This window comes from Hippocampus zosterae, chromosome 7 (genome assembly GCF_025434085.1).
Source record: "Hippocampus zosterae strain Florida chromosome 7, ASM2543408v3, whole genome shotgun sequence".
NCBI lineage: Eukaryota > Metazoa > Chordata > Actinopteri > Syngnathiformes > Syngnathidae > Hippocampus > Hippocampus zosterae.
Window position 1 is genome coordinate 5,820,135 of NC_067457.1, and position 16,321 is coordinate 5,836,455.

The window sequence follows — 16,321 nt, forward strand, 5'->3', positions numbered from 1 at the left end:
TGCGATCAGTAAAACCGTTTACGAAACTCTGACAAAGGTCTTCGCAACTTTGAACTCACATATGTCGACAAATGTCGTTATTCCGTCTCCCGCAGAGGCCGAAGAACCACTTCCCGTATGCCGAGTGCACTATTTCTCACTGATAACGCGCATTTAACACAGAAATTTCCTTCAGGCTATTATTTACGCCTTTGTCAAGACATTATTGACACAAACTCGGCGCCATTATGTCGCCTCCCGTCTCCGCCCGCAGCTTCAATCAAAGATGACTCACGGCCCCCGATCCGGCACAATTATGGATCGGCCAATCAGGAGATCCAGCCGGCGGGTCTTGTGAGAATACTCCCATCGATTGGGATGAGACTATGCGTGCCGGCTGATTGGCAAGCGCGACAATTAAGTGGGAGAGCAGGAAGGAGCGGCGCACCATCATTACATCAATCATCGGGCCGTTCCTCCGCCTCTTTCCCCTCGATCATCCGCACTCATCATCTAATGGGCTTTGTGTGATCCCCACGCTAATTTCAGCGTGAATATTACAATCAACTCTTCCCGAAATAACTTTGGCACAAAGCCGCCATTGGCGCGGAGAACCGAGGCCCGGACGAAGCGGAAAAAGCAAATTGAATGACAAAATAAAGTCAAGATCGAGAGTGGTGTCGAGTATGATCTCAGACAAAACTACGTGGCACTCTTGGTAATTAAATATGAACCAAATTGACAAATAGCACCGCGGTTAAAACTAAAGGGAAAAACACATCAGCAATTGTAGTTTTTGCGTTGGCTAGGACACATATGCTGCATATGAGCATTTTGCCTAGAATATTATACGGCTATTTTCTCACAATAACGGTATTAATAATAATTCTTGTGAAAATAATTTTTTTTCGGTCGTGTAAAACATTACCACAAAAAAAAACATGATCCAGTGTGTGTCATTCGTTTAGCCGGCTTAGATGTTTGGAGAAACCACAGCGCATGCAGACACAATGTCATCGGGCGGAGTCCTCGGTGACGTCATCAGCTAGAACGCCCCCACCCACCCCACTCCTCCAGCCAAAACAGCGCGGCCCTAATTTGAATCCAAAACTGTGAAAACCGTGATACATACTGAACACCTGATGCAACACATACACACACACACACACACACACACGATCTTAAAACCAGTAAACAACTACTTGCTGAGACAGAAAGTGAAGTCAAGACATTCATTCATTCATTCATTCATCTTCCGTACCGCTTGATCCTCACTAGGGTCGCGGGGGGTGCTGGAGCCTATCCCAGCCGTCTTCGGGCAGCAGGCGGGGGACACCCTGAATCGGTTGCCAGCCAATCACAGGGCACACAGAGACGAACAACCATCCACGCTCTCACTCACACCTAGGGACAATTTAGAGCATCCAATCAGCCTGCCATGCATATTTTTGGAATGTGGGAGGAAACCGGAGCACCCGGAGAAAACCCACGCAGGCCCGGGGAGAACATGCAAACTCCACACAGGGAGGCCGGAGCTGGAATCGAACCCGGTACCTCTGCACTGTGAAGCCGACGTGCTAACCACTGGACTACCGGGCCGCCCGAAGTCAAGACATTGGGCTAGAAATTGCTCTGGACTGACAATATTCCTCCACAGATGAAGCCAGATAGACTCTTCCTCATTTACACCTCAATACACAAAGGAACCATTGCAGGGAAAAAGCAGTTCCTGCACCTGTTTGAAAAAGCAAAGCCAAAAAGTAAAGGAAAATACAGCTAGTGTCAATATACACAGCCCCCGCCGCCCCGTCCCCGATTGATTCCTGCATGTGTGTTTTCGACCCAAAATGCTAAGGACAGAAAACCGAGCGCAAGACAGCGGCTGGTGATGGATTGTATAGTCGCGGCTCGTTATCTACAGATACGGATGGTCGGATCGATAGGATCACCCCAGACGCCATGTGCGCGCGCGGTCGACTTCCAGGCTGACGGCGGGCACGCTTGACGCATCCGTCCGTCTCTGGGACTCGCCGAATCAAAGTAGACGGCGGCCGAAGAGATGAGGAGGCGTGTGGATGATGGAAATGGCGGGAATGAGCGTGCAAATCTGGCAAGACCTTGATCCCGGGCCAAATGAGTGCACGCACACACACACACACACACGTTATCATGGTTTGCCCTATTTCATTCAAGTCAAGTGCATCCGAGCAGGATTGGCAGTGGGGGCTGGGGAGAGAATAGCCAACACACACACACACACACTAACCACTTCCTTCCTCTCTGCCTGCCTTTGGTCCTCGGGATAATCAAACATCACACAGTTACGACAAGCCCGACTGTTAAGCAACAGATTTGTGTCCGAGCCATAACGCCACATTTCGTCCAATTTGTCATCCAGCATTTGCAACAGTGGGAAAAGCAGGCTTCTGATAAACTTGGGATTTTTTTTTTCTCCCATTCTAATTCATTTTTAATTTTTTTTTTTTTTTAGTTTGATTACGTTATTTTAAATAGTTTTGAGAGCGGGTTTGTTTGTTAGTTTTTTTTAAAATTCAATTTAGTTTTAGGCTTAGTTTTAGCATTGTTAACTGTAGCATATATGACGCGTTTCTGAACGTGCAAAATTTCATGGCGACAAGATTAAAAAATAAATAATATAATAAAGTTCTCTAAGTGTTGCGAAGTTAAATTTAAGTCTGATTCTCAATTCTCAGTGAATTTTTATTTTATCTCATTCACAATTTTTTTTCCCATTTTAGTTCCCATTTAGTTGTTTGTTTCCTGAAGTGTTGCTTTCAGATTTTTGTGACAGCCGGCATATGCGGACAGGAGCTTCACGCCGCCATGGCAGCAATAGAGCGCCTCGTTGTCACAGAGGGATTCTGGGAAGTAGTTGCATTGTCACAGCTCGTACACGTCGATATGTGTCGGCAGACAAAAGATGCTGAGCCCTAGTTCGTATACTTGGCAGTTTTTAAACTTTCAATTTGGCAGAGATGGAAACAAAAATTTTTTTGTGGTGTGTCAAATTTAGAGGACATTAATTTTCACTGAACAAGTTTAATCAATATTATTACCCATTTACCATAAGCTTTTTTTTTCTGCACTCCTCACCTCCGCCCTTTCCCATTTCGTTCCTCATCTCTCGTCGTCCCTCCCGGCCCGTCAGTGCGATTTCAGGCTCGGTGGGCTGGGCCTGACTTAGTGTCATACGACTGAAGCAGTAATTACCATCAGCTCAGAAACGCCGCCGCTACCTATCAAGCGCGGGCTTAACCCCGCTCTGTATGCTGACAAACTGGGGGGCCAAACACGAGGCCCTTGTAGGACGCTATTAACCCGCAATTAAATTACAATCATCATCACAAAAAGACGAGGTGACATTTAAATCCACAAATTGAGGAAGGATTAGGTGCAAAGAGTACTTCTCTCGGGATGCGTTATCTTGAGGCGACGCCGTGGAGAAATGCTAATGTGAATTCATCAAACTTCCCACTTGTCTAGAAGCGGCTCGGCTTTACTTATCGTAACAAGTTAAGCCAACCGGTTGTGCGGGAGATCCCCCCCGCTGGGTGAAAAGGAAAACAAAAAAGATATTTGTTGCATTCTCGATCACTTCTTTATGGGCGGTTCACCTGTCAGAGTTTTTCAATAGAAGGGAGGAACACGCCTCAAGAGGAGCGGATCTGCAATTAAAAGGCAAAAAGCTCCGCGCTTGTCAAAATGACAGAGGACTGGTTTGGAAAAACCCAATGAGAAATAAAATATGACACCGTCGCACGTTCGATATGAGAGTGACGCCTGAAAGGCTGCAGCTTTCAACTCCGACTGGGCGCTAAGCCAGAAAGTACACTTATTATGGGGCATTAGCGCTAAAAAGCGGCTGTTAAATTGTCCATCACAGGCGGATCGCGAGATCGCATTAAGTCATTTCTTTCAGCGGATTTTTCATTCACTTGGAGTCAATCCGCCGTTCCGTACGAGCGGAACCCTGAAGGCATCGTGAAGCTGCGTCAAGACAACGGCCATCATCATCATGTCGTGCCTGCGTGGGTTTTCCCCGGGTACTCAGTCTTCCTTCCGCATTCCCAGAAACATGAATGGCAGATTAATGGAACCCTCTAAGTTGTTCCGAGGTGTGATCGTGAGCGCGAAGGGTTGTTAAGTGTGCCCTGCGATTGGCTGGCGACCGGTTCTGGGTGTCCCCCCCCCCCCCACCCGCCTACTGCCCGAAGACAGCTGGGATCGGCTCCAGCACGCCCGCCACACTTTCCGTCAGTCTATTTGCTCATATTAGACAATCATTCGCATTCACACCTATTGGGAATAAGTCATCAAGTTCTCAAAATGAAGAGAATTTTTGATGTCGGGGGCGGGGTTGCCTTCGCTGCAACTCAACTGCTCAATCAAAATCCACCGCGGATCACTCGAAATCCAAACGCGGTTCAAGTTTAAAGCAACACAAAAGCAATGGCAAAAGATGTCAAATATTCAAAGCATTTGAGGTCAAAACATTGACCGTGAAACGGAAAGGGAACAGTGCACTTCTAAATCCATCCAACATATTTTTGAAGGACAAGTAGGTTAAAAAAAAAAAAGGTTATGAAATAATAATCTTACTTCATGGGCTTGAAGAGAGCTTGTCCATAGTTCTGGAAGGTCATAATGAGCTTGAGTTGAGTGCCTCCAGATTTCATCGCTGTTGGAGTAAAAAAAAAGCAAACAAACAAAAAAAGGCATAAGTAAAATATTGATATGAAATTATTGATATGAAATTATTGACAAGCTCAGCTTGGTTGAACTTTGCACATTCCGATTATCATTTGTCATCAAGCTGATAATTGGGCTTCAATGAATGCATTCCGAAAAATAGATAAAGAGATAAATAAATAACTGGTTCAATTTAATCCAATGAGTTGATTTTTTTTTGTACAAAACAGGTAAACAAAACGTCGACCGACTTAATTCCGTTAAGCTCCCCATCACCCAAAGCCTCTGTTTCAGCTGTTTTTTGAAAAGCTTTCCTCATAAAGCTGCTCAAATTAAACAAAGCTTAATAAACCTCTTAAAGCATGATAAGAAGAACGATGCATTTTTTTTTTTTTTTGCCCGCGGGGGTTCACTGATTTCCTGTTTTCATCAAAAATAACCTTGAAGAAGCGTCACAACAAAATGCCCAACACGTGTGTCATATGAATATTTCTGAACATGACGCTGTGTTCCAAAAAGCAAAATAAGTGACTTTCCTTTCTTGTTATTTCTCGTCAGCGCTGATCGATTGCAAAGCTCGGGTTCGGAAGGCCTCGGGCTAAAGAACAACCTTCAGAATCAATGATTTAATTTCGTTGTATATATTGAATCAAGAGCGGCGCGGTGACGTCGTGGTTCGTTCCAAAAACAAGCATGTTAGGTTACGTTGAAGAACCTCAAGAATTCTTGAAAAAAAATGGGTGGATAAACCTCTAATTTGACTCCTAACAAATATGAACAAAAAATCTGCCACCAATGCCAAAAGGGATCCACTGTATCTCAATCCCCCCCCCCCCCCGCCCCCCACCCCTCCAATAGAAATGATTTAAAATGCTAGTAATCCAGCAGCCCCTGCATTGAGCGAGGTCTGGAGCATACGCCACAAGACCTCAGTTCAGCAAGCCGCCAAAAGGATTTGGCATTTGAACAGGGGGTGTGCAGACTTTTACAAGTCTCCGGCTTGTTGTGATGCAAATAAATTGCAAGTCGTCGTGGCACGATATCATGATTTTACGCTAATACGAACGGATAAACATCCATAGCTAATAAAGAAATTATTATTTGTCTGGCTTGTCTCTTTTTTTGCTGTTTCGACGTATTTTTGCCGCCTTTGCTTAGTTTTCCACCGATGAAAACAAAAACAACTCGTTGGCGTATGATAAATGCAAGCGTTGCTATCCGTAAGTTCGGATAATAACACAGTGCCGATGGCTTGTGTTGGTGTTGTGCCCTCGGCCTGTGTCACGGCTCTGTAATTACTGAGTCACCATGTATTTAACTGTCTAGAATGCGCCTTCCTTCAATCCACCCAGGCGGGGAGTTAGAAAGTAAGAGGGAGAGGAAATCACGCAACACCCAGTCAGAAATTGGAGCGGGGTGTGTGTGTGTGGGGGGGGGGGGGGGGGGATTTTCCCCAAGTCGACCCGAGAATGTTGCTTTTGTACCGCTTCATGCAAAACTCCCAGGTAAGTTCTTCGTCTTCGCCAAAGGCCACTTGGAGCTTTCTCCGAGCCTAGAATCTGACATTTCCCCTTGAAGAGCGTGAGCGACCTGAGGCAAGAAGCACTCCTGGAATTTGGGAACAAGACTGAGCCAAACAGGAAGACAATCCCTTCTGAATTTGGAAAAAAAAAACCCAAAACCCCCCAAAATACGAGCTCTGTCAGGTGTCTACTTTTCAGCTCTCTGCGGAGTGCCTGATTGACATGGTGACTTGTCGATCAAAAAGCATTTGATCGGAAATCAAACCGCGGCCACTAGCTGTGAGGAGATTTGCTCTTCCAGGCCTAATGCATTCTTCCGCGGCGCTTTTGACACCGTAGGAGAGTCGATTTGGCCTTTGGCTGATCAGACTCGGCTCGTGTCGTATGACAAAGCCTGCGGGCGGCTTAAGTCTTGATGCATCCTTGCGTGTGCGCTCGAGTGTGTTCACAATGTCACCGCTTGTGACGGTGAGGACCGCATTAGACTGTCACTTTAGCAGCCGCCTCCTCCTCCTGCTTCTGCTCCTCCCACTCCAAGATTGCAGTCAAACACACGGGCAGAAATTGACATACAAGCTCCAGCCATTTTTCAAATTTTTGGACAATATGAAACGAATTGAACAAAAATTCAGAGGCTTTATTCAACATTGGACCGCAAATGGACTGAGAATGGGTGAAGTCATTGCGCAAGCTAGTCAAAAAAATTGTGTTGTGTTGTACAATTTACGACGTCTGCTATCAGTGTTATCACCGATAAGAAAAAAAAAAACCAAATGGAACTAGAACAAAATATTGAAGCACTTGTAGGAAAAGTTCCGGACATATTTGATTGTTTCAGGGACAGCGGTCACTACAGTGGACGGCTGAACATGTTATCAGGTTCCAGGGTGCATGAAAGAGTCTTTTAGCATTTACACACGTGTACTTGTCCAAGTCTCATTTGGGGCCTTTGGTGAATGAAATGAAAACAAACAAGGAGGCAACAACGGAAAGAATTCTACGTGGCTAAAAAGAAGCCATGCTAGTCGTTGCATTGTGCTCCTCCCTGCTCTGTCCCTTCCACGAAGCAAATCGGCAGACTGCAGCGAGTCGGTTTTCGTTCCCGCTAGCAGCAAGGTGCCAAAAACACTGGTACAACGTGAAAGCGCCAATCGCGGAAGGTTGCCACTCACCCACGCTGGTGATCCTCTGGTTGACGAGATCCTTCAGCAGAGCGTCGATGACGGGGTTGTGTCTGGAGTAGAGCTCGTAACGATTAATCCCGATGTGGAAGCGTAGCCAGTTGGGATAGGAGTCGGCCGTCAGCTCTCCGGTCGGGCTGAACTCTTCGGGATTTCCTTCGCCATTCCTGTGTGAGAGGATTGTCATATTTTTTTTTTCTTTTGACAGTTGTTGCACGGAAGCCAAACAAAGGAGATTGCACAATCCGGCACACACTGAAGTAGAGTATCGTGGCTTCATATGTGAAATAAATCCATCCTTTCGTTTTCTATCAGGCAGTCATTCACACCTATGGACAATTTTGAGCACAGGTGTCAAACTCAAGGCCCGGGGGCCAGATCACGGCCGTCACCTCACTTTTTCTGGTCCATGAAAGCAACTAAAACGGGTTTACTTCATATTTCCTGCTCAATGGGTTTGTTATTTTCATTTCTGGCAAGAACGAGTTTCCAGATATTTCTTCACAGATATCAAATGCATGTTTGTGGAGTCACGTTTGAGGGACCATCAGGAATCATGCAAACTCCAACCGAGAAGACCGAGGCTGAGATTCAAACTCTGAACCTGTCCTGTGTATCACTGTGCTGTCTTGCAAAGGCGACAACTTTCTTACTTGGGATTCATGATTATAAATTTAAAAATATATATAGAGTATACTTAACCAGTCCTGCTCGGCTGCTTTGGGATCAAACCGGATGTCCGTGTTGACGTTGAACAGCGTATCCTCATCTGTGAGCGTAGGCAAAGGCCTTTTATACAAAGGGTGCTCATAGAGGGCGGCCAGCCTCGAACCCTTGGCCGGAGCGTTCTTGCTGACCGGCGCGTCCTGGATGTACTGCCTCTTCCTGTCCCCGCGTTGGGCGTAGTGCTCCGGTCTCCTGATCCCACCCTGAGACTTGTCTCCGGCAGCGGGGCCCTTCTCCAGGGAATGGGACGAGACGTTGGAGGCGCTGGGCTCGTTGCTGAAGTCCTGCAGTATGCGCAGCGTGTGCTTGTTGGGCCAGCCTTGCTTGGCCCAGCCGCGGGGCTCCTCGCTGGGCGAGTGCGAGCAGGAGCAGCCTCGCGCGCCTTGCCTCTCCAGCTTGGGCAGCAAGTCTATCATGATGTGCATGGAGCACGCCACCAGGAACACCATCAGGATGAAAACTCGGAATTTCCGCAGGAGGATCATCTTCATGGTCTCCCTTTTGAGCAGGTGTGAGTATTTACTGCAGATGATGAGCACGCATATGCACAGGCTGACTACATCGCTGATGATGTTAATCAGACTGGACGCCAGTCTAATGAAATACACGTTAAAGACCAATGACCCATCTTCACTTGCCGTCTTGAGTAGAGGATTCAGTGTTCAAGCGTTCAAGGTTCAGCATCCGAGTCCCGTTGGTGGTATTGGAGGGGTCCCCCCCCCCCCCCGGACGCCCCCCTCCACCCCCTCGAGCTTTGTGCAGATTGTTCAAAGGTTCATCGGCGAGCGTCCAGGTGGACCGGGTCGAGTTGGTTCAGACCAACGGTCGATTTGCGCAAACCACATCGTCGTCACGCGGCTGCTCTTCAAACACATCGGGCCAAAAACGAGGAAACCTGATAGGGATCCGTTAAACGGGGGGAGGTCCGGAGACGCGCGTCGCGGTCCAACGTCCGCGCGCAGCACGTAGAAAAAAAAACCAAAACAAAGAAGAAACACCCAAAAGCTCGTCTCTTCACTACCAAGCTTTTTTCTTTTCTTTTCTTTTTTTTTTAAAGGCAAAGTCCCCGCAAGTGGCCGACGCGCACTTATCCGGGGGAGAAAAAAAAATCAGCTCTCCGTGGGTTAACGATTCTCAACGCAGGCGGCTCTGTCTGGACAGGTAACAAGACGAAGGAGAGAGTGGAGACACCTTCGGGGCGTGCAGCCGGATAAACGGAAGAGGAGGGGGTAGCGGGTGAAGAAGGAGAAGAAGCACGCCTCGGAGCAAGTGAGGGTGTTAAATATGATGGTGAAGTCAAGGCAAAATCCAGCCTTTCACTCTGCGTCACTGCGCGCAGATTGGCTGAACTCCGATCCACGGCGAGGGGAGAGAGAAAGAGAGCGAGAGAGACATAAATGATTCTCTGTGCTCCTCTTGGAATAACCTGCACGTCCCGGCCGTGCAAGAAGAGGGCGTCTTTTCACTGGCCAATATTTAGCCTGGCTCATATACATTGCAGTATTTTTTTTTTCATTTTTTTTTATCCTCACATGAAATTCATCTGCTGGAATCTCTCTGAAATGCCTCCATGGAGACAACAAGTCAGTCCATCAATGAACCATTAGGCAGGCCTATTAGGGCGCTCATCAGTCACCGCAGCCATTCCTCCACCCCCCAACCTGCTCCGGCGCTCATCTTGCTTCAGTCTGTTTGAAAGATGGAAGACACATTTTTAGTCTTCTTTTTGGCTCGGGAAACCTCAAGGAAGATATTCATTTCCGTGGCGATAAAACAGAGTGCAAATAGTAGCCGCGGTTTATTTACGACACACTTTGCATCAAAGAGATCTCGAAATGCGTCCACGGCGAAAAGACTTTGACCCTGGCCCCTAAGAGATAAAAATGAATAGCACAAATATGCCAAGTATATTTTTTGATGCATTTTTAGCCACTATTAACACATCTGTGGAATTATTATACACACTATACAGTCCACTCATTGCATTAAAATCCATCTTTGTTTGAAAACAATATTCAAATATGACGGCAGAATGGGACTACGATTTGCACATTTCATTTCATTGTTTTAATGTCTACCGTTTAAGTTTTCACGTGCAAAAAAAAGGCTATTACGCATACGCTGTATATATTACGTTTCCCACTTTGCACGATTGATATAAAATATGACTTTTGCAGAACAAGCTCCATGAAATAAAAAGCTAACATGTACTGTGGTGTACATGCAGCGGCGAGCCTGTTTGTGATCACGTCTTAAGATGAGGTTGTAATTGAAGGAGGCGGAAGAGAGTGGAGGTTGGACACGGCTTAAGCAGGAGGCGAAAGCCAAGATTCATAAGGGAGCAAAGTAGAGATGACTTAAGAGCAAAACACCCGTTGGAAATGCTAATGAGGCTGACGGAGACGCAAAATGAATCTAGCGGAAGCCGAACATAGCCGCTCCCAGCTGGACTGCTTAATAGTGCAGAGAGAAGCGCAGAGTGTCACAGGATTGTTTATTGTGTTCGACGCAGTGGGAAGGACTCACCATCAGGGGGCGCAATTGGAGGGTACATGCTAACATAAGCTGTCCACTGCATTAACCGCTGTCCCCCAAAGGGTTAAAATGACCCATATAATTGATTATGTGTGCAACAATCTATGATCTAAATCAGGGGTGGGCAATTATTTTTTGCATAGGGCCACATGAGAACCAGAAAATATTATGGAGAGCCGGATCAAAAGGGTGAACTAAATTCGACATAATATTTATTGGATTTCTTTATTTAAAAAGCAGTATTTTGCATTTTTTGGCACGTTTTTCATACTTTAAGAGTACATTATTCCGTCGTATCGAACGGGATTTGCTTGACTTGGCGCTACTGCGGGCTTCCGTATCGTCTGCCCCTTCCTCCCAATGCTCTGCAACTTCAAGTAACTGTGCCACCTGGCGTTGAAATGCCTGTCATTACAAGTCCAAATGAAATAAATGCGGTCATTGACATCAAACCTTAATTGTGTACCAACCTTCGGCGGGCCGGATTAAAAAGACCAACGGGCCGGATTTGGCCCGCGGGCCGTAGTTTGCCGACCGCTGATCTAAACCAAGTCCTATTTCGAATAAGCTTCATCGTCTGTTCATTTCTGTAACCGGCGTCTAATTTCCGACAAGGTTCTATTGGACTGATTCCCCTTTGTCGTGGTCTTTGGTGTGAGTGTGGAGGACAAAGTGAAGTTTGTTGACTTACCTCACGTCACGACAGCCACGAGGCCCCTCTGGCCTGGAGGTAAAACAATACCCGATGAATGTGTATTGATGTCAGTCAGCCATGGATCACATCAGCGGATGGGTCAGCGGTTCCTCACAAGGCCGCGTCTGATGCGTGATTGCGGTCCAGCCTTTCGGCGGAAATCGAGAAGCGCCGCTTGTGTCACAGCTGTGACGTTGGTATACTAGGGGTGAAGAAAAAAAAATCTCATTCGGTCATCTGTCAAATGATCTCAGAAGGTCAGAGGAGCGGATAGTTGCGGGACAACTGTTGGCAAGCTCGCGGAATTAATATTTCTCACTGTGTGACTGTGGGAAGTGACGCAAATGGCGAAACGCTCGGATCGTCTCCAACGGTGATGATCGGGAATTAGGGAAAATTGTAGGCGGTGCCGAACCTGATGTTTTTTTTTTGTCTTTCTTTCTCATTTCTTTGCACCATCGCCTCATATTGTGGATTATTTACCCAATGCACATTTCTTGCAAGCAATTTACCAAACGCGTGTGGGAAACATTTTTTTTCTTCTTCTTCTTCTTCAGAGGTCCTTATCACAGCGCGCGCCATACAGTAACGAAGTGACAGAGCAAACAACATTCGCCGATATGTGGTGTGACAACAGTATTAAAGGCGACCAGGCTTTACACAGACAAGATCAGGAGGAGGTGGAGGGCATCGGAACAGATAGCTGACTACGGCACAGGCTGTAAATTCACAAGATTTATATCCCCTTTTGCGTGTTCCACAGCGGATCTTGGTGAGATAGCGAAAAAAAAGAGGAGCGCGAGAAATCACGGCTTCGCGGTCACACGGAATTCTTACTGGTGTGTCACTGGATCAAGACTGACAAGGAGGCAAGATGGTTCCAGTCGGCAGGAAGGCTTTTCAGTTGATTGACACGGCATAACTTTTGAAGTCTTTTTTTTTTTTAAACAGGGATGTCAAGTTTTCATTCGAGCGGGTTTGTAGAGTATATCTTATGCCTGTTGCAGTTTTTTTATATGTCAATTTGAAAACGCCATTAACCTTGCTGTACGTTTCTGTTGAATCGTGTGTATTTTTTTTTTCCACCCTCACAGTAGAATAGCAAACCACAGCTGAGCTGATTTATCACGCGGGCTTATAGATGACGTTCAAACGAAACGCGTGGAAATAAAATGTTAGCCCTGTGTTTATTAAGGAGGAGGATGAGGAGGATGAGGAGGAGGAGGCGGGGTCGGAAAGTGAAATGAGGCGTCCGTCCTCTTTGGCGCCGCTCCTCTGAGTCAAGCTTCCTCAGCTGCTTCGCAATCACGAGCGCCACCATATTGCCTGCCTGCGCCAATTCATTTGTGGGAATGTGCCCTTGGCGTGAGCGGGGTTTAGTGAGGAACAAGTCTAATTTCCATGATTGAGCAGCGGCATCTGATACCGAACGCTTGAATTGATATTACGGATAACAATGGCCTCTGTTGGCCTCAATAAGCCTCACGCTGCCCTTGGCTCCCTCTCTCCTCAGCTGCTCCTTCACAAAGCAGACCATGAGTGCAAACACACACACACACGTATGTATAAACTGTCATAATCATCACTTCCTAAAAGCAAACCCATCTCGTGAGGCTTTGCTGCAAATTGCTCTTCACTTCATTCTTTGTCATCGACTTCCTCAAAACATTCGAAATGAATGAACGTCCGCTTTTGTTGACTCAATCGTCAGTTGCGCGGCCATTGCAATATCCGCCGGCGTATTAGACGCTCCCCGGAGGATTTCAAAATAATCAGAGTCATTTTCTTCAGTAGGACATAACGGCGATTAGACTTCAGCGTTGAGTATGGTATGGCCGACGGCAAGATCACATCATACAAAACACCACTTGGTCTATTTAGCCGTGATGCTAGGGGGCTTGGTGTTAGCGCACGTGATTTTAAGTTAATATAAAAGCCACCTTAAACGTCCACACTGGTCATCGATAAAAGGATTGGAAGTCAGGGCTGGACTGGCCATCTGAGCTGCAGGGCAGATACTCGGTGGGCCAGCAACGTTTGGGGTTGATGGGGTGCAGATTAATTTGGATTTTTCCTCCATTTCACTACATGAGAGGCAGCAGCCCCCGTTGATCCATTTACAGAATAGATAGCAAACCTAAAGAAGCAGGGGGTAGGGGGGGGGGGGGGGGGGATATGGAGTGTGTGTGTGCACGCGCTTCAGCAGTTGCACCCAAACACCCTTGCTTTCCTTTTCCTCGTGACTGCACTTTAATCCCATAATTAAAGCTCAAGGCAGGCCATTTTAATGAAGGCTGGTCAGATTGATGAGCGTTCAAATTTGGGCGGCTCTCGGAGTCGTTTATTTCACTGTGCGGTTCTCCTAAACACCGGATTGCACCATCACTCAACTCACAGTTTAGTTCTGAATATAGAAGTGCGTATGAGAGCCAAGACCTGCCACAAATAACGACGTCACCCAAAAAGTGTCTAATTGCCCTCAGATGCCAAAGCACTGAATGAAGCGCCTTAATTCACTTCAACATGGCTCCTTTGTACCGAGACGCCACAAAATGGTAGCAAAGCATCACTTTTGTTTCAATGAAGCTCCTCAACACACTTTCAACATAGTTCTTTGGGACCAAGATGCGACAATATGGTGCTATTATTTAATTATTATTTTTTTGTATCAGAAAAAAAAATCTGCAAATAGCTCAAATCAAGCACGAGTTTACCTAATTGTATTAAAAAAAATAATAATCATCCTTTATGAGGAAAAGCCCTACAGGGAAGGGTTGGATGGAGCAAAAAATGCCCTGCAAAGGCGCACGGCTGCATTGCCAAATGCAGTGGGAGCTGCGCACTAAATCTCACAGTTGAGACAGCATGCAGGAGCTAAAAGGAGACACATCCAGGAGTCATTAAGTCATAAAGAAAGAGTGATTCTCCCAAAAATTTGACTCGGGGGGCCAACGCTATTAGCAGATGATCGATGAGGCTATTCCATCGGGATCTTTACTCAATGGGGACAATATACAGTGTACACAGACACACACACACACACACACCTTATCACCGCCGACTTTGTAACGAGCTCATTCTTCTATTTTGTGTATGTGCCACAGATTGTCTTATTTCTTCCTGATACATTCTTACCGTCACGCCGTAATCCTCACTCAGACCACCCGCCAATATTGTTGGCTTGCCGATTCATTTTGATCGGCCTTTCTAAGGATCAGTGTAAGCGACTTTTACGCAAAGTGACCTGCTGTATTACCTTCAATTTAACTTGTATCGTCATCCATCCATTAATCGTCTGGACGTCAAATTGGGGGGAAAAAAAGGAGATATTCTCGCTTGCACGTGGAGAAAATATGGGCTATCAAGTTTTGTTTTGTTTTTTCAGTCCGATTGTAGCAAAGGCAAAAGACTTCGGCAAGTGCAGGTGCCTGCACGTCGTACATAATTTAAATATTATCAAGGTTCAGTTGCTGTGCGTTAATGACACAATAACCTGGCACCCCCAATGTGCACGGAGGTGATAAAGCCCGCATGAAGCCTCAATGCACCCCCCCCCACCCGCTCATCCCTCTCCTCGCCGCGGCGCATCAACAAAGTCCCATCAATGTCAGTCAGAGACGCACGCGCAGGGCGAACTTGCGGTGGGGGTAGGAGAGACTCGGCAGCGCTCGGCAACATGACAGTCGCTCACTTTTAGTGGTTTGGAAAAGTTTACACACCCCTTTTGAAATGCCAGGCTTTTGCGATTTGAAGAAGGAAAAAAAAAACGGGAGCAAGATAAATTTCAAAACTTTTCCAACAATTATGCCGGAATGTGATTACGCCAACTATAACTTTTGGAATTACGGCCCCAAAAAGTTCAATGTTAGTTTCGCATTTGCCAACATGCGTTTGGAGTTTTATTTGTTTTTTCTTTATAAGATATGGCCTCGGTCTTGCCAACCACCCACAAAGACAAAATATACAAAAGAAGACGGGAGATTGTTGAATCGTGTGCTAACCCGCCAGCATTTGCCAGAAATCCCTTCAGTGACGCACAGCACATTGCATCTTTGTCAACGGAAAAGTCAAGGCGACCGCGTACAATTTGCAATACTTATTAGCCAAAAAGAATCCTTTAAAAGGGGTATGTACCTTTTCCCAACTAAAATTGCGACACATTTTTGTGTATTAAAATTGGACTGACAGTATCACATAGGAAGTTGACTCCGAGAGGAATAAAATTGCCACGTGGCAGCCACCGCATCTGATAGACAAACGGGAGGATGAACACGAATCAGTGACAATGGCTGTTAGTTATTTCATGGAAGCTGTGCTCGCTTATCTGCGCCGCCAATTTCAAAGCGACACATGGCATCACAGCGGGTGCGCTCACCACACAAACACCGAGCAGCGAACCGGCTAAAAGGCCACCACAAATGCAAAAAAGGTCCCCTTGGTGGCCTCGACGCTACAAGATATTCGTTGATAGTCACGCCCATCAAAAAGGTCAAAACATTGTCCTGACATTCTGCAAACATCTGGGCCTCGGATCCCATTACCTGTTTTGGGAAATAGGTTTTGGAAACCGAGAAGATCAAAGCGGATGGGAGCGCAGTCTGTTGCCGGAATGGAGTGGCGGTGTGGGGTTTCCACGAGATTGCGAGTAGTTTGACCTTTCAGCACCAGCGTCGGGACTTTCTCTCTCCGCCCTACAGGGTGAAAAGAAGAAAAGGTGTTTCAGCCGTTTCGTTGGCCTCTCTGGGAGCTGGATTGAATAGAGAGCGAGTCAAAGAGGTGCTACTGTTGCTTTTCCACTTTCTTTCGCAAATGCCAAGCAAAAAAAAAAACAAAAAAAAAGCGCGAGTGTTGGACTGGCCTGACCCTGATCCATTTGCAAACCACGGTTGGAAAACATTCCTTTATGCTTAGAAATGAATAGTTCTCACCACACAGCTAAAGTGGATTTGAAAAGATAAAACGTTAGTGTTAAA

General features: G+C 46.4%; 1 protein-coding gene across 1 annotated transcript in view; it reads right to left on the reverse strand.

Annotated features, from left to right (window-relative positions):
* The window catches only part of fam20cb (FAM20C golgi associated secretory pathway kinase b), a 33,854-nt gene extending 24,245 nt beyond the window's left edge, over window positions 1-9,609 (reverse strand). The window contains 3 exon segments of the mRNA XM_052069281.1: window positions 4,600-4,678; window positions 7,385-7,560; window positions 8,096-9,609. Coding sequence (XP_051925241.1) covers window positions 4,600-4,678; window positions 7,385-7,560; window positions 8,096-8,610 — 770 coding nt within the window. The 5' untranslated portion in view covers window positions 8,611-9,609.
* Window positions 9,610-16,321: the final 6,712 nt, after the last annotated feature.